We start from the raw sequence: 17,996 nt of genomic DNA, 5'->3' as shown, positions 1-17,996 counted from the left end.
TCTTGAAAAATGAAGTGAAGAGCCCTTGAAGAAGATGCCTGATGTTGAAATCTGATTTCCACATGTGCACACCCACACAAAGAAATGACAGCAGAAATGGTGGACTCAAGCCAGGTGGTGGTAGCGCACACCTTTAACCCCAGCACTTGGGAGGCAGAGCCAGGCAGATCTCTGTGAGTTTGAGGCCAGCCTGGTCTACAGAGCGAGATCCAGGACAGGCACCAGAACTACAGAGAGAAACCCTGTCTCGCAAAAAAAAGAAAAGAAAAGAAAGAAAGAAATGATGGGCTCATATAGCAAGCCATCCCACACCCCTGAGAGGTCCTGCTGTGCTGAATGAAGTTGCCTCGGCCTGTGCGTCCACATTATGGGAAGGTTCTACCACATCCCTCAAGACCCAGAACCCTCCCACCATTGGCCTGGGTGGGCTGCAGTGAGGCCCTTTGTACTCAGTTTGGCTGTGAACAGTGGCATTATTGTAGTTCTAGTGTGGCCTCCAGCTCTGCCACAATCAATATGGTATGTGCTCTCCTTCCAGGTTGCCCCAGATCCCTCTGGGGGCCATGTCCCACCACCCCCCAGGCCCTAAGCTTCTGGGCCTGTTTGGTGCCAGAGAGATGGGGTATAGGCATGAAAACTTACACGTTGGGAGCCTTTGGAGTCTTTCTGCTTTGACTTACTGAGATGTAAAGACAGAAGTACAAGGACTCACTTAGGACAATAGTTTCTTCCATCCCTTTCAACACTGGTGATAACAGCACTGTGATGGGCTGGCTCGCTTGTTGGCATTGACCAGTTGCAGGGTAAACCCAAGCCAGGACCAGAGGCAGAAGCAGGAGCTGAGGGTGCAGCTCTGTGCCCTGCTTCCAGTCCCCATCCCCCAGGAAAGTTGGACCTGCACTACTATGGAGCACATTTCTCGGGATGGATTTGTTTTGTTTAGAAGACAGGGTCTGATGCAGCCAGGGCTGGCCTCAAACTGGCTGTGTAACAGGATGAGCCTTGAAGTCATCTCCTAAGTGCTGGGATTGCAGGTTTTCACCATCATGCCCACGTTACACAGTGCTGGACTGGAACCCAGGACTCCAAGTGTGCTAGGCAACCACTCTAACCGTGGAGGTATAGCCCCAACCCCTCACTAGGTAGATTTTTATCTTGGAAGGCAGTTTGCTTCTCACTGAAATTCAGGTGGGAGTGGCAGCTTCCCTCTCCTCTGCAACCCCTTTCTTTGTGAATGAAATGATGCTGAGTTTTTATTCTGAGGCCTGGCTCATCAGCTGCAGGGTTCCAGACATCTCTCCTTTGATGTTGACAGAGTTTGAGCAAACCCCTGGCACTTGCCTGTGCTGCTTGGAGCAACCCTCTGGCACTGCCCAGTGAGGGAGGGATCCTGCTTGTCTCGTCAGGCCAGCAGCTGCTTTCCCCATTGTGCTGTTTTCCTTCTCTTCCTCAGGCCCACACAGCCTCAGGTGGCCAGACCTGTTGCCTCCTTAGCCCCATTTCCACTGCACAGACCCTGGACACACAGGGGATTGTGAAACCGCATCTTGAGGCAGGAGATTTAGGTGACTTGGCTTGTTGTCCAGTTGTAGAATTAGCAAACTATGCCTGGGTTTATGCTAAAATACAAAGTTCCACTTGGGGCACAGGGCACAGCTGGGAAATGTTGGGGGATATGTTCCGGCATGTCAACTGTATGTGACCCACTCCAGAGGCTGTGCTGTTCCAGTCACAGGCAATGAATGCTCAAGTAAGAGGTTGTGACCTGGGGGCTGTGGGGTGAAGGGAGCAGGGTCCCCTCTCTTCTCTTCCATACCGTAAGGCTTGAGCAGATGGTGGGCATGCTTTGACTGATTGTGGTGCGTTGTTCAGATATTTCCTGACTTGAGATAGATGTAAGCGTTTGGTAAGGAGGCCTGTGAAGTGCTTGCCTTGCAAGCCTGAGGGCCGTCGCCAGGCTCTTGTAAAAAATGCCAGGCATTTTCTTGTTTATTTGAGAAAGGGTTTTTCTGTGTAGCTCGGGCTGTACTAGAACTTGATGTGTAGACCAGGGTGGCCTCAAACTCGGATCCACCTGCTTCTGTCTCCTGAGTGGTGGGATTAAAAGCCACTACACCAGGTAACCCCAGCCCATGGAGATACATTAACAGGCCAGTCAGTCCCTAAGGTTCAGTGGCCAGCCAGGCTAGCCTAATCCTCAAATCTTAGGTCTGTGAGGGACCCTGCGTCTACAAGAAGGTGTATGGCCATGAAGGAGCAATTGGAGGCCAAGGTATTGTCTTGAGTTCAGAGCCAGTCTGGGCTGTAGAGTAAAATCTTGTGTCAAAAGAAAAAAAGGGCTAGAGAAGTGGCTTGGCCGTTAAGACCTCTCCCAGCACTCAGGAGGCAAAGGCAGGTTGATTTCTTGAATTCGAGGCTAGCCTGGTCTATGTAGTGAGTTCCAGGACAGCCAGGGCTACATAGTAAGACCCTGTCTTGAAAATAACAATAACAAACAAAAAAAACAGAAACTAGGGCTGGAGAGATAGCTCAGTGGTTAAGAGCACTGGCTATAGTTCCAAGGGTCCTGAGTTCAATTCCCAGCAACCACATGGTGTCTCACAACCTCTATAATGTGATCTAATGCCCTCTTCTGGCATTCAGATATACATGCAGACAGAGCACTAAAAAAAATACATAAATAAATTAAAAAAAAAAAAACAACAAAAACCTTCTCTATGAAGCATAAATATTGTGGGGCATGATGGCACACACCTTTAATCCCAGCACTCAGAAGGCAGAGGCAAGCAGATCTCTGAGTACGAGACCAGCCTGGTCTACAAAGTGAGTTATAGGACAGCTAGAGCTGTTACACAGAGAAATCTTGTCTCAAAAAAACTTTAAAAAAAAAAAACAAGCCAGGCGGTGGTGGCACACGCCTTTAATCCCAGCACTCGGGAGGCAGAGCCAGGTGGATCTCCGTGAGTTCGAGGCCAGCCTGGTCTCCAAAGCAAGTTCCAGGAAAGGCGCAAAGCTACACAGAAAAACCCTGTCTCAAAAAACCAAAAAAAAAAAAAAAAAAAAACCAAAAGAAGAAAAAAGGCCTCTTACCACTCTTGCAGAGGTCTGAGGTTGGCTCCTAGCACCCATGTCATGTGGCTCTGAACTGCCTGTGACCCCGGCTCCAGGGAGGTCATGGCTTCTGGCCTCCAGATAACGCACGTATCTTCAGGCACACATGCATGTTATTAAAAATAATGGAGAAAAATTTTTTAAAGAAAGAATTTGGAGATTGTAAAGAGAAGCCAGATTTGTGTCTTGGTCACATGATAAGAGCATTCTGGGGTTAATCTTCTGTTATTGTCCTCGGCAGTTGGGAGAGCAGTGTGGAAGGAAGGAGAGCCCCAGCACTGTGGCTTGCAGGGCAGCTCTCCCAGCACGCCTGCTCCTGTCTCCTGCCCCCTCAGAGAAGCCTGGCAAGCCAGCAGCTTGCCACAGCCCCTCCTCTTTTTTTCCAGGCCCAGCTGTGGGAGAAGCGCTGCAGCATGTGATTCCCACCCTCAGGACCTGTCTCCAGCCCACCACGGACCCACACATGCGCCTGAAGCTCTTCTCCATCCTGTCCACGATGCTGCTGAGGCCTACGGACACTGTTGACTCTCAGGGGTAGGTCGGTCCTCAAGTCTATGTAGAGCCTACATGAGTGTTGGATGGGTCCCCATCTTCCCATGCTACCCTGGGCAGGGCCCCCGAGGGCTAAGGTGCAGGCTTCTTGGTGGTCTGTATCCCTAGCATCCGCCCTGCTAGGTAAACAGTGGGCTTGGTGAGTGCACCACAGAGACACAGACAGTAAATCAAAGTCACTCTAGGGGAGTCATTAAAATTCCATTGAGTGAGAAAGTTTTAGGGCACATTAACTATTAATGGCTTCTGTATCAGCTGTTCTGTTTTAAAAGCCTTTTGGTACTTTTCAGACCTAACAGACCTGACTGAATTAGCATTGATGGTGAAGGTTTAGGGGTAGCTTTCTGTTATCTCAGAAGAGCTCAGAGGCAGCATTGTAGCCTAAGAGCCTCCAATTTTATGGCTTTGAAGTAAAGGAAAAGTCGAACAAAGAGCTTAGGAAAAGAACAGGCTCTGGGTGGGTGGGTAGCAACCCAAGACCCAGGAGTTCATCGTGGAGAGGACCTGTGAGTGTGGCAGAGGATGTAGAAAGTCAGAGCTGCCCTGGAAGAAGACCACACACACACACACACACACACACACACACACACACACACACACACACACAGAGTCTTAAAATACTGCCTTCCTTGGTTCATTGGGCAGAATATGATTAAAACCATACTGGGACCTCCCAAGCCTTACCACCCATGGCAGCCCTGGGTCTTGAAGATGGAGACCTGAGCACTTGGGCCCCATGTGAGCAGGGGGACCCCTCTCCCCCACCTCTCCCATCTCCACTAAACAAATCTGTCATCCCCAAGTGTGGTCAGGAAATGTAAAATCCCCTGTGACTTGGTCATTCTAACCTTTCCTCTGCAAATGCACTCCTAGTGTGGGCCGGCTGCCAGCCTCTCACACTGCAGGGAATTCCATTTCCTGCTATCTGCAAAAGCCTCGGGGTTGAAAAGGGACCATAAAAAGGTATTAATGAGCATCTTGGCAGCAGGCCACTGAGCAGGCGTATACACAGGAATGGAGTGAGTGCATGGCACCCTAACTGCTACTGGGCTGTGGCCCTCTCCACATGTAGCCCAGTGTGCTGAGGAACAGCAGCCACCCCTGACCCACAAACACAGCTGCCAGGTTTGGGCCAGGTTCCTAAAGACACACTTCAGACCTCTCAGGGGATGAAGTCAGTTTGGAGAATCTAATTATGCAGATGAGTTACTGAGAAAATTGCTACTGTTTGGGTAGGGATGGTTTGAAAATAGCGTTGTCTTAGGGTTTCTATTGCCATGATGAAATGCCATGACCAAAAGAAATTTGAGGGAGAATGTATTTGGCTTACACTTCCAGGTAACAGTCCATCATTGAGGGAAGTCAGGGCAGGAACTCAAGCAGGGCAGGAACCTGGAGGCAGGAGCTGATGCAGAAACCATGGAGGGGTGCTGCTTACTGGCTTGCTCCTCATGGCTTGCTTGCCTGTTTTCATATAGCACCCAGGACCACCAGCCCAGGGATGGCACCACCCACAGTAGGCTGGGCCCTCCGCCATCAACCACTAATTAAGAAAATGCTGTACAGGTGTGCCTCAGCCAGATCTTATGGAGGCAGTTTTTCAGTTGTGGGCCCTTTCTCTCAGCTGACTCTAGCTGTGTCAAGTTGACACAGAACTCGCCTGCATGAATATCGTTTGGTTTTGATTTGTAGATTACAAAATGATACAGTGAGAGGTTATCTAGGTGGGGCTTAGTCTGGCAGTGTGAGCCCCTGCTAGGGGTTAGGGTTCCCTACCTGGAGAAGGCAGTGCTCAGCAGGCCGTAGTGGTGGCCCCACAGCAGCCCACCTGGCCCCCTTGGCCTCTCACTCTTGCCTGGGCTTCTGTCGAGAAGCCCGTGAGGGAGCAGGGGGGAGCTGCAGAAAGCTCTACCCGAGCCACCGCCTCGGCAAGTGGCCTTTGCTTCAGCCGCTTTGGCAGCCTTGGAGTAAAATTTCATGTCAAAGTTCTGGACTAGGGGACTAGTTGGAATGATTCAGTGAATAAAGGCATTTGCCTCCAGACCTGCTCACCTGAGTTCAATCCCCAGGCCCCACGTGGTGGAAGAAGGAAGCCAACGCCTGTAAATTGTCATGTGACCTCCGTATGTGCACTGTGGCACACATACCCCACCCCACCCTCACATACAATGAATAAGTTAAGTGTAATGTCAAATTTAAAACTGAAATCACAGATTAGGGCGGAGGAATGTGGCTCTGTGGGTACAGTGCTTCTCTGGCATGCAGGAGGCCTTGGTCCATCTCCAGCACTGCATTAGCCAGGAGGGGTGGGGCATGCCTGGCATCTCAGCACTCAGGAAGTGGAGACAGGGATGAGGGTTCAGGCTAGCCCAGATCATATAGCAAGATCTTGTCTCAAAAAACAAAAAATTGAGCTGGGGGTGTAGCTCAGTTGGTAGAGTGTTTGCCTAGCATATAGGGTTCAATCCCCAGCACTCTACACATTGAGTGTGGTGGGATATGCCTGCAGTCTCTCCACCCAGGCAGGGGGACAAGACGTTTAAGAGCATCTTCAGCTACATAGGAAGTTGGAGGCCAACCTGGGCTACATGAGATCCTGTCTTTATAAATGAAAAAAGAAAGTAGGTTCGAAAGCAGTGGTGAGGAGAGAACTCCTGAGGAGTTGGCGGGCTCTGTCTGCTCTCTGAAGCCGCCCTGAGCAGTCTGTCAGAGAGGGCCTGGCAGACAGTCTCCCCGATGGAGCCTCGCATTAGCAAGACCTGGTGGGCATCTTCTGTATGAGAGTTCTTGTTTTAGAAGCATTTGTCTTCAAAAAATAAGTAAGCCAGGTGGTGATGACACATGCCTTTAACCACTGCACTCAGGAGGCAGAGGCAACATGGATCTCTGTGAGTTCAAGGCCTGCCTGGTCTACAGAGAAAGTTCCAGGACAGCTAAGGCTACCCAAAGAAACCCTGTCTTGAAAAAAAAAAATTAATAATAATAAAATAAAGGTGGGGGTGGAGGTGTGAATGTGAATGCCGCGTGTGTGCAGGCACCTGAAGAGTTCCTTAGAGGACATTGCATCTCCTGGAGCTGGAGATACAGGTGGTTGTGAGCACCTGATGTGGGTGCTGGGAACTGAACTCGGGTTTTCTGAAAGAGCAGCAAGTGTTGTTGGACATAAGCCATGTCTCTAACCCACATCATTTCCTGCTTCCTTTGTTTGAATGGTGTAGATGGAAGATTCAGTGGTTGGTGAGGAGACAACCATGTGACCCAAATGGCTGATCATGGTGATACAGCACTTGAGCACAGAGCCCCCCAAGCCCACCACTTTACCAGGCCACTTGATAAAGATCATCTTTGGGAGGGGCACAGGATCAGGTCACTAAGGAGTCTTTGCCAATACCTGTGGCCCTGGTGCTCTTTTCTTGAACGCTGGAGCACATGAAGAGCTGGGATGTCATCCTCACCTAGCATGCCAAGCTCTTGGATTCTATCCCTAGTCATAAACTAAAGAAATTGAGCCAGGCAGTGGTGACACATGCCTTTAATCCCAGCACTTGGGAGGCAGAGGCAGGCAGATCTCTGTGAGTTCGAGGCCAGCCTGGTCTACCAAGTGAGTTCCAGGACAGGCGCAAAGCTACACAGAGAAACCCTGTCTCGAAAAACCAAAAAAAAAAAAAAAAAAAGAAAGAAAGAAAAGAAATTGAAATAGCACCAAACCTTTGTGGTTGTTTTGAATATAACTGGCCCCTATAAGCTCATAGGGGATGGCATTATTGGGAGGTGTGACCTTGTTGAAGGAAGTGTGTCACTGGGGGGCAGGCTTTGAGGTCTCTTTTGCATAAGCTTTGCCCAGTATCACGGTCTACTTCCTGTTGCCTTCTGATCAAAGTGTAGCCAGCACCATGTCTGCCTGCACGCTACCGTGTTCCCTGCCATGATGATAATGGACTAACCTCTGTAACTATAAGCTGACACCTCAGTTAAATGGTTTCCTTTGTAAGAGTTGCCGTGGTCGTGGTGTCTCTTCACAACAATAGAAACCCTAACTAGGACAACCTTGTTTGAATATGTGCAAGCCAGGCCATCCTAGTTAGCTTTCCTGGTTCACCTGCTCCCCTTCCTTGCTGGGCTCACAGATAAGCCTCCAGAAGAGGCTCCCAACTGTTGCTGGGAACTTCCCCCTGAATTGGTGCTCTTTAGCCTTGGGTCTCCTCATGTGCCTCTAACCTGGCCTCCCTAAACATCAGTTCCATTCCCAAACTGCAACGTGTCCTTCAGAGTTGTCTCTGTGTCCTTCCTCACTTGCCCTCTTGTTCCAGACAGTTCCATGGCTACTTGGAGATGGTAGTGAATGACATCCTAGCCCCCAACCTGCAGTGGCATGCAGGAAGGACAGCTGCAGCCATCCGGACGGCTGCCATATCCTGTCTGTGGGCACTCACCAGCAGTGACATCCTATTGGCCAAGCAGGTAAGAACTTCTGTGACCATCCTAGTTGCCTAACCATGTAAGTCCCACAAGACCTTGCAGAGCTGTGTCAAGTAGCAGCAGGGGAAATGCTAAGGGGCTGAGACCTGGGGGGTCAGGTCGGAGCAGCTAGGTCTCGGTGTCCTGGTTGTCACAGGCACCATCTCCTTCTTTGAAGGATCTGGGATCTGGTCCCTGCCTTAGGTTTACAAACTCTTAGTTTCTTGTCCTGTGGCTGTGATAAAACACCCTGACAAAGGCAAATCAAAGGAGAAGGGCTTTATTCTGGCTAACAGGTAAGGTTCCAGTCTGTCATGGTGGGGAAGCCAAGGCAACAGGAGCATGAAGCAGCTCGTCACATCCAGTCGAGAAGCAGACAGTGCATGTGGCAAGTGCCTTTAATCGGGAGAGAGAGGCAAGCAGCTCTGAGTTGGAAGCCAGCCTAGGCTATGTAGCCAGCTCCTTCTTTGTGTAGGCTGACTGTGTGCCAGCCAGGGTTATATAGTGAGACCCTGTCTCAAACAAACAGAAAACAGAAGGCAGTGAATGAATGCACACTGCTGCCCAGCTCACTTTCTCCATTTTAGATCGCCAGGACCACAAGACCAGGGATTGGTCCTGTCCCCAATAAAGATGGGTATTTCCATGTCTAATATTCTTTAAATTTTTTTCCTAATATGTATGTATTAGTACCCGAAACATTATAGACCTTGAGACATTTCCTCTTGCTTGTTTTCTACTGGGTCTTCAAAATCCAATATACTTTACAGCTTCAGTGAATTGTGGTGTGATTCTGATTGGCCACGGCCCAGGGCTCCTAGCACATGGCTTGTGGCTGTTGTATTGGACAGTGCTAATGGGGTGGTTAGCAACAGATCTCAGAATCACAACTTGGGTTTGATTCTTGACCCACCACTTAACTTCTCCATGCTCTGGTTATCTGTCTAAATGCTCCTTTGACCCTTATGGCTAAGGTGAAGAGTAAATGGACTTGCCAAGTAAAGCCTCAGCACAGTGTCTGATGCAGTGGGAGCTGGGCCCCGTGTGCCAGGCACTGTTACATAATTTACATAGTTAATACCTAGGCAGCTGTAGTGTCAGGGCTGAGGAGATGATGTGCCATCCTGAGCACCTGAGTGTGGTTCTCCAGCATCCATGTGTTTTTAAACAAAACAGGTATAGTCACATGGGTCTGTAACCCTAGCACTGGGAGGGCAGAGACAGAAGTGTGTGTGTGTGTGTGTGTGTGTGTGTGTGTGTGTGTGTGTGTGTGTGTGTGTGTGTGTGTGTGTTGGAGAATGATAATGGAAAATTCTGGTGTTGATTCCTGGCCTCTGTAAGCACATGTACACACATATGCATTATGTCTGCTACAACTGGACACATTATGTAGCATGTATTATTAAAGATTGATACCAGAGCAAGTTCGCCACCCAATATTGGTTCAGTGGTCTCCTAAGTCAGTTTCTATCAGATGATCTTCACAAAATTACAAGCTTGGGATTGGGGGTGTCCCTGCCCGTTTCTAGCAGCACATGGACAAACTAGCTGGGGGTGGAGGCCAGATCTGCACTGCTGTTAGTATGGCTAGTGAAACTGTAGAGAACTGATGCTTTTTCTCCTGCCCAGGAAATGTGCATTTGCAATCCCAAAACTATGACGGGCCTCTCTGCCAGCCACTCACGGTGTGTAAGCGCCCCCTGCTGACAACAGGAGGTTGTTACCTAACTTTCACGTGCTGCCGCACTCCGTATGGGTAGACAGGGTTTGAGGAATTCAGCTGATCAAATAAAAACAGAAGTGATTAAGACGATCTGAGATTCAGAATCAAGATCTGGGCTAGGGAACATTTGTTCATAGAGAATGAAGTATTTCTGATCCTAGGTCAGCGAAGGAACAATTACTGCAGGCAGAACCCTCACTGTGATCCGTCCCTTCTGACACGGACCTCCCCAGTGGACCCCCACAGGAGCCCTACTCAAGCTGCTTACAGACCCTTTCAGCCTCCTTTCAATGGCTCATGCCTCCCCCATTCTCTTATCCTATAAAACCTTCTCTATGCATCTAAATGTGTTTTTCTCTCAGGCCTATCCCCCATTACATGCTAGACAGGTGCTCTACCACTGAAACACACCCCAGCCCCTCACTGGGGGATTCTAGGCAGGTGTTCTACCACTGAAACACACCCCAGCCCCTCACTGGGGGATCCTAGGCAGGTGCTCTACCACTGAAACACACCCCAGCCCCTCACTGGGGGATTCTAGGCAGGTGCTCTACCACTGAAACACACCCCAGCCCCTCACTGGGGGATTCTAGACAGGTGCTCTACCACTGAGCCACACCCCAGCCCCTCACTGGGGGATCCTAGGCAGGTGTTCTACCACTGAAACACACCCCAGCCCCTCACTGGGGGATCCTAGGCAGGTGTTCTACCACTGAGCCATACCTCAGCACCTCACTGGGGGATTTTAATCAAGTGCTCTGTAGCTAATTTATGCTCCAGACCCTGCTTTTACTTGACACAGTCTCAGTAAGATTCCTCAGCTAGTTTTGAACTTCCTCTTTGCCCAGGCATACTTTGAACTGTGAATCTTCTGCCTCAGCTTCCAGTGACAGGGCTGCTGTCACTTTGCCCAGCTTTTCCTACTTTGAAAACACAATTCCCTGTCACATCTGCAGCTCCCATCATCTCCTGCCTCTTCTCTCCACCCCTCCTCGTCAAGAACTTCCACACTTCACATTTTACTTTAGTAGGGCAAAGGGTTCTTTTGTTTTAGCTGTGTGTCTGTCTGTCTCTGACTGTGTGTCTGTATGTCTGTGTGTTCATGCCAGAAGTCAACTTCTGAATATCTACACTGGCTAATTTTATGTCAACTTGACACAGCTAAGGTTCTCAAGAAGAAGAAACCACAATTGAGAAAATACTTTCATAAGATCCAGCTGTACGCAGGCAAGCCGCTAGAGCGTTTTCTTAATCTGTGATTGATGTGGGAGGCCGGCCCACTGCAGATGGGGACACCCCGAGCTGCTAGTCCTGGCTTCTGCCAGGATGAAAGCAGACTGAGCAAGGCAAGAAGCAGTACTCCTCCACGGCCCCCATGGATTAGCTCCTGCCTCCAGGTTCCCTTCTGTCTCGGCTTCCCTCAATGGATGGTGATTCAGGATAAGCCAAATAAACCCTTTCCTTTCCAAGTTGTTATGGTTATGACGTTTCATCACAGCAATAGTAAGCCTAACTAAGACAACATCAGAAGTCAAGCCTCACATGCTACCCACTTTGTTTTTTGAGGCAGGGTCTCTTACTGGCCTGGCACTGGCCTAGCAGGTCAGCAAGACTGGCTAACCACCAGACCACAGGGACCTTGGTTTTTCACTTCCGTAGCACTAGAAATACAGATGTGTATCACCACATTGGTATACAGTGTGTTTACATGTGTTCTTTACATGTGTTCTGGGGTTGAACTTAGATCCTTGTAAGCACTTTACTGTCTGAGTCGTCTCTTAAGCCCCTCTTGGGTTATCGGTCGGTCGGTCGGTTGGTTGGTTGGATGGTTGGTTTTCCCCTAGAGATGGTTTTCTGTAGGCCAGGCTGTCCTAGAACTCCCTGTGTAGCTGAGCCTTCCCTTGAAGTGCTGAGATTACAGATGAGCTGAATTGTCAGTACTTGACGTGGTCTGCTTGTCTTCCATGGCCTGGCCTATCCCCCAGGACTCTCAGCCAATAATAAATAATTCAACGGCCAGCAAGGTGACTCATCAGGTAAAGGCATTTGCCAGCAAGCCTGATAGCCTGAGTTTGATCCCCTGGACCCATGTTATGAAAGGAGAGAACTGACTCTTGTAAGTTGTTCTCTTGACATGTCGTCTATATGTGTACTGTAGAACATGTATGCCTCCATATGTACACACATAAAGTAAGCAAACTTTTACTGAAAAAAGTAAGAGCTTGGCAGAGATGATGCACACCTTTAATCCCAGCACTTAGAAAGCAGAGGCAAGAAGATCTCTGTGAGTTAAGGCCAGCTTGGTCTACAGAGTAAGTTCCAGGACAGCCATGGCTACACAGAAAAAAAAAAAAACCCTGTCTCAAAAAACCAAAAAAAAAGGAGAGAGAGAGAGAGAGAGAGAGAGAGAGAGAGAGAGAGAGAGAGAGATTTGTGTCTACTTCCGGGCAAAATGTGTGACAGAGCAGTGCTGGTTGCAGTGTGTTGTAGCCAGGAGTGCCTGGTAAAGAGCACTGATGAGTTCTACAGCTTGGGCAGCCCCAGAGTCCTCTCACCCATTGGTGGCTTTCAGGTGCAAGAGGCACAGGAGACCCTGATGCCACAGGTGCTGGCCACTCTAGAGGATGACTCCCAGACCACACGCCTGGTCTCCTGCCGCATCATTAGCGTGTTCCTCAAGAACTCTGGAGATACCATGGAGCCAGAGAAATTCCTCAGGGTCTATCCTGGTAAGACACTCGGGCACGGGGGCACACAGAGTTACTCAGTAACTTCTTTTGTAGTCAGACATAGAAAATACTTCTTTGGCTCCTGATTGGGTTGATGCTGGGTGTCCGTATACCGTAGTGACAAGTGAACCAGCCCTGACTGAGCAGCCAGCACCAGAAGCAAGGAGAACCGCTATAGGCATCATTGGAGATGGGTCCAGATCCTGTTTCCAGAGCCACTGGGGTGTAGCCCATAAGGTTGGAGAGCCTCCTCAGAGCAGGAGCTCTGTCCAAGTCCCCAGTCATGTGCTAGAGAAAGCAGTCTGCATGGAACCAGGCTGGTGGGACATGATTGGGACAGCCCTACCACCTGTCTAGAACCAGCCTGAGCAGCAAGCAAATTATAGACAGAGATAATGAGGATGTCAGAGCCAACAAGATCCCAGACAGTAGAAAGGGGGAAGAGGTCTGGGGCATCCATTAGGAGCTGGCCAGGGACAGTGCTGAGCCGAGCACTGGGCACACGGGGACAGATACACCCCGAGAAGAACAGTGAGGGAGCAGTCACCAGGCAGAACAGCAGGTGTGAGGGAACATGGAGGAAACCGGTGCAGAGGTGATTGATTCTCAGAGTTAGCTTGATAACACAGCTCCCCAAAAACGAGGACATTGTAATGATGATAGATGATCTTCAGGATAGGTGACACTAGAGAGGTTTGTATTTAAAGTGGTTTAATATTGCCAAGGAGCTAAAATAATAACATCCTTTAGAAGCAAGTTAAGACCTGTCCATTCTTGCAACTCCTCTAATCCCAGCACTTGAGCGGCAAAGGCAGGGAGAATTGTTGCAAATCTTAGGCCAGCCTGAACTACATAGAAAATTCCAAGCCAGCCAAGGTCTACACAGTGACACCCTGCCTCAAAACAAACAAGAAAGCCAGGTGTGGTAGCACACACCTGTAATCCTAGCACTTCGGAGGTGAAGGCGAGAGGGTCAAGAGTTCAAGGCCACCTTAGCTACATGAGCCCCCATCTCAAAAAAGCAAACCAAAAGTCCTAGGCTAAGCATGGTGGCGCACAGCTTTAATTCCAGCACTTAGGAGGCAGAAGCAAGCAGATCTGAGTTCGAGGCCAGCCTGATCTACATAGCAAGGTCTGGTCCAGCCCACTGGGCTTCTAAGCGTCTTGTAGCCAGAGCGTAGGACACTGGCAGGTCCTGGGTATCCCCCATAAGTCATTCCAGCAGATCTCTGTCCTAATGTTCCTCGCAGGAAGCCTTGCACTCAGTGTGTAGAAATTTTTGCATGCCTTCAGTGAGCCAGGGCTAGCCTGCTCATGCCTGCCCTGGCCAACACTCAGCTGCTATCCCACTTGCCCATTCTCCAGAAGGTTCATGCTGTGCTGTAGCAGTAGGTTCCAGAAATGGCTTTTCACCTCCTTTGGTTGAGATATGTTTAGCCCAGAATGATTTAGAACTCTGTCTAGCCTAACTGGACCTCAGACTTATAGCAGTCCTCCTGCCTCAGTTTACCAAGTGCTGGTATTACAGCTGTGTGCTCACATCTGGCTCCAGAGAGGTTTGTTTTGTGTTATTTTCCAGGTCATGGGGAAAGCCTATGTTTAATGCAACTGTTACCCACTCACTACTTTAAAAGTTTCTGCCTGTCAGGAAGGCTAGATCTGTTTTTGACAGCACACAGCCTGGTCAAGGAATTCCCACAGAGGCAAACCAAGGCTGGCACAGTTGCCATGTTACTACTGGCCTCAGGCTCTTCAGCCTGCAGCAGTTGTGAGGAAGACTCAGCTGCATGGCAGCTGCCAGTGTCTGGTGTGCATCTAGGTCGTCTTGGTGGTCTCAGGACTGTGGAAACTGAACAGCTTCAGGGAAGTGAGGCGCCATCTATTGAAGATGCTCACTGCTGGAGAGTCTTCCTTTGAGGGGTGGGTTCTCAGGCCCCCAGAGCAAAGGCCATCCACATTGGCAGGTTAAAAGCCCTACCATAAGTCTGCATGCCTGGCCTCTCACCTTTCCCCTTCCCACAGAGCTCTTGAAGCGCCTAGATGATGTCTCCAACGACGTGAGGATGGCAGCTGCTTCTGCCTTGCTCACCTGGCTGAAGTGTGTGCAGAGCTCCGACGGGAAATCTGCCTATCAGAGCAGCGTTCAGTTCTTGTACAGGGAGTTGCTGGTCCATCTGGATGACCCTGAAAGTGCCATCCAGGACACTGTCCTAGGTGAGCTCTCTAGGGCCCATGGGATACAGCTGCCTGTGGGTTCTGGTACCCTAAGTTACTGAAGCAGAAATTAGTTGAGACCTGGTGTGTGTGTATGAGTGTTTGCCTGTGTGTGTGTGTGTGTGTGTGTGTGTGTCACATGCATGCAGTACCCATGGAGGCCAGAAGAGGGCATTGGATCCCCTTGAGTCTGAGTTACAGGTACTTGTGAGCTGCCATGAGATACTGAGACTCAAATCCAGGTCCTCTGGAAGAGCAGCCAGTGCACTTGTATTTATTGTGTGTGGGGAGGAGGGCACATGTGCCAGAGCATCATGTGCATGGAGATCAGAGGACAACTTGTATCGGGTTGTTCTCTCCCTCCAGCATGTGGGTTCCAGGGGTGGAACTAAGGATGTCAGACTAGGCAGCAGGCACCTTTACAGTCTCAAAAATAAAAATAAAATAAAATGAGGTGGAGAATAGTAGAGGAAGAAACTCCAGCATTGGCCTCCATGCACATGCACATGCACATGCACACACATGTATATGCTACATACATATGCACACAGACAAAAAAAAAATAAAAATAATAGGGCTGGAGAGATGGCTCAGCCATTAAAGGCTAGGCTCAGAACCAAAAATATAAGAGTCCGGTTCCCAGCACCCACAGCTATCTCTCTGTAACCACCAAAAAAAAGTTAAAAAAAAATAAGAACAATACTTTTGCAAAGGCCTTAGTATGGTACCGGACACTTTGTGGACACTGCTGTTTTAGAAGGAAGGAGAATGGGACTAGTCATTGCAGGGGGTGAGGGAAGACTGTCCTCACTGCAGCCTCCCCTAGCTTCATTGGCTTAAGTACCTGCTGGAAGAGATGTGCCATTTGTTCCCAATACATAATCAAAACACACTGCAAGGCCAGTGAGAGGGCTCGGCAGATAAAGGCACTTGCTATCAAGCATGGGGACCTGAGTTCAATTCCCAGACCCACATGGTAAAAGGAGAGAACTGAGTCACAATACTTACCCCTAGAGTTCCACATGAATGTACACACACACACACACACACACACACACACACACACACACACACACACACACACACACACACACACTTGGGAAAAAAGCAGACACTGTAGACTGTGATGCTTCCAAATAGCCCCTGCACTGCTACATCCTGGGGCATGAGACCTCACTCCTCACCCTCTGAACATTGTGCCCAAGGCTTCAGGAGGGTGGTTTTCAGCCCCGGGGAATCTACCCAGCAGCTCTAAGAAAGCTGCCAGCTCTGTACAGCGTGGAGTGAGGTCCCAGCCCACTGCTGCTGGATCCAGGGTTCTGTGTTCTCTTATAGAAGTCCTCAAGGAGGGCAGCGTCCTGTTCCCAGATGTGCTGGTTCGGGAGACTGAAGCCGTCGTCCACAAACACCGCTCATCTGCCTACTGTGAGCAGCTGCTGCAGCACATGCAGGCCATGGCTGCTGCTCGATGACCTGTGCAGCAGCCACGGAAGGGCCCCAGCTCTCTGAAGGGCACCACGGGTGGCCTGGAGACCTTGCATTTAAGGCAGCCGCGTCCACAGTCCAGGCATCCTTGGGACCCCACCAACCACCAGAGGGTGCATTGGGCAGCAGCCTCTGTCTTTCTGAAGCAGGTTCTGGGATTTTGTGACATGCCTACTATACAGAGACCTCAAAAAGCTAAAATTAAATGCCCCGCCTTTACCAGCTCCTACTAGCTGCCTGAATGGAATGTTTTTTAAGGTTTCCTCCCAAGCCCCAAGGGGTCCTGGCCTGCTTCTTTGCTCACCAAGAACGCTCTTCATGTTGCAGGAAAGCCAAAGAGATTGTAAAAACAACCATCCACTTCCTTTGGGCTCTGTCTCCTCATCCTAGGCTGAAGAGAACGCCCAGTCTTGACTCACCGATGAAGTTTCTCATGATTTTTTGTTTTGTTTTTCAACAGTTTCTCTATGTAACCCTGGGTGTCCTGGAGCTCGCTCTGTAGACCAGGCTAGCCTTGAACTCACAGAGATCCGCCTGCCTCTGCCTCCTGAGTGCTGGGATTAAAGGCGTGGGCTACTACCACCCTGCTTCTCCCAATTTCAAATAACACTGGAACTTGCGGTGTGGGTGCACCGTCCTGGCATTTCTGTTTCTCAGTATTAGTGATGCCCACGGATAAAGGATAGACTAGGAAACCAGACCTCATCCTTACCACTCGCTTATAGCAGTCAGTAACATAGTCATTCCCCCATGTCTTTTCCACCAAGTGCCTAAAATATTTTGAAGTGGATGTTTATCAACAGACAATATTTTTGTTAAGACAATGGGGGGGTGGGGGCATTTCCAAAAACTTTTAACATTTCTGCTTTGCCGTTTGTGGAATTAAATTATTTATTATAGTTATTTTGTGTGGCCATCTGTGTGATTTGACTGATTACATTGTTACAAACAGCTTCTGTCTCCATATATCAGCCTTAGGGACACTGGCATGGGCTCCATGGGCCCCTCTGGTAGTCACCACTGCATGTGATGTGCATTCTGACACAAGGTGGTTGGAGTGCCCAACAAGACTGGGTCATCACAAGGATTAGCAGGGCATCCCAGCATGGCCCTGAGTGGGGCTGGGCATCCGGGTGAGTGAAGGTTTATAAACAGAGGCAGATTTCTCTTGTCTCGATCGCCCAGTCCCAAATAAATACACAGAAGCTTATATTAATTATAAAAGCTTGGCTGATGACTCAGGCTTATTACTAACTAGCTCTTACATTTAAATGAACCCTTTTCTATTAATCTGTTTATTGCCACGTAGTCCGTGACTTACAGGTCCTCTAGCATCTTGTTCCTTTGACAGCTCTTCCCAATTCCGCCCCTCTTCCTCCAAGTCCTCAGTTTGATTGCTCCGCATAACCTTATCCTGCCTTCCCATAGGCCCAAACAGCTTTATTATCAGCCAATGAGAGCAACACGTATTCACAGTGTGTATAAGGACCGTCCCACAGCAAAGGTTGGCCTCAGAGTGCCTGACGCAGTCACTACAGCCTGAAGCTGCATGTCTGTCATCCCCTCTGCCCTTGCCGCCTGGAGCTCCATTACTCGGGAACTGACCAGTGCTCTCTGCTGTTCCTGAGGGGTCTTAAAGTTCACCCACCCATCTCTCCCATGACAACAGAAACAGCATCAGCATCACGTGGACACTTGTTAGCATTTCATGAGAGAGACCCAGT

At 49.5% G+C, this 17,996-nt stretch overlaps 1 protein-coding gene across 1 annotated transcript in view; it reads left to right on the top strand.

Annotated features, from left to right (window-relative positions):
• Dnaaf5 (dynein axonemal assembly factor 5) overlaps positions 1-17,175 on the top strand; it is a 37,427-nt gene extending 20,252 nt beyond the window's left edge. The window contains exons 9-13 of the mRNA XM_052754290.1: positions 3,498-3,645; positions 7,974-8,124; positions 12,417-12,573; positions 14,596-14,787; positions 16,123-17,175. Of these exons, the coding sequence (XP_052610250.1) occupies positions 3,498-3,645; positions 7,974-8,124; positions 12,417-12,573; positions 14,596-14,787; positions 16,123-16,259 (785 nt within the window). The 3' untranslated portion in view covers positions 16,260-17,175. The remainder of the gene's footprint in view (positions 1-3,497; positions 3,646-7,973; positions 8,125-12,416; positions 12,574-14,595; positions 14,788-16,122) is intronic.
• Positions 17,176-17,996: the final 821 nt, after the last annotated feature.

The sequence above is a fragment of the Peromyscus californicus genome, unplaced genomic scaffold (genome assembly GCF_007827085.1).
Source record: "Peromyscus californicus insignis strain IS unplaced genomic scaffold, ASM782708v3 Scaffold_2__1_contigs__length_46816999, whole genome shotgun sequence".
Lineage (NCBI taxonomy): Eukaryota > Metazoa > Chordata > Mammalia > Rodentia > Cricetidae > Peromyscus > Peromyscus californicus.
The sequence above is the reverse complement of the archived record's forward strand: the minus strand, read 5'-3'. Positions and strand labels throughout refer to the sequence as shown.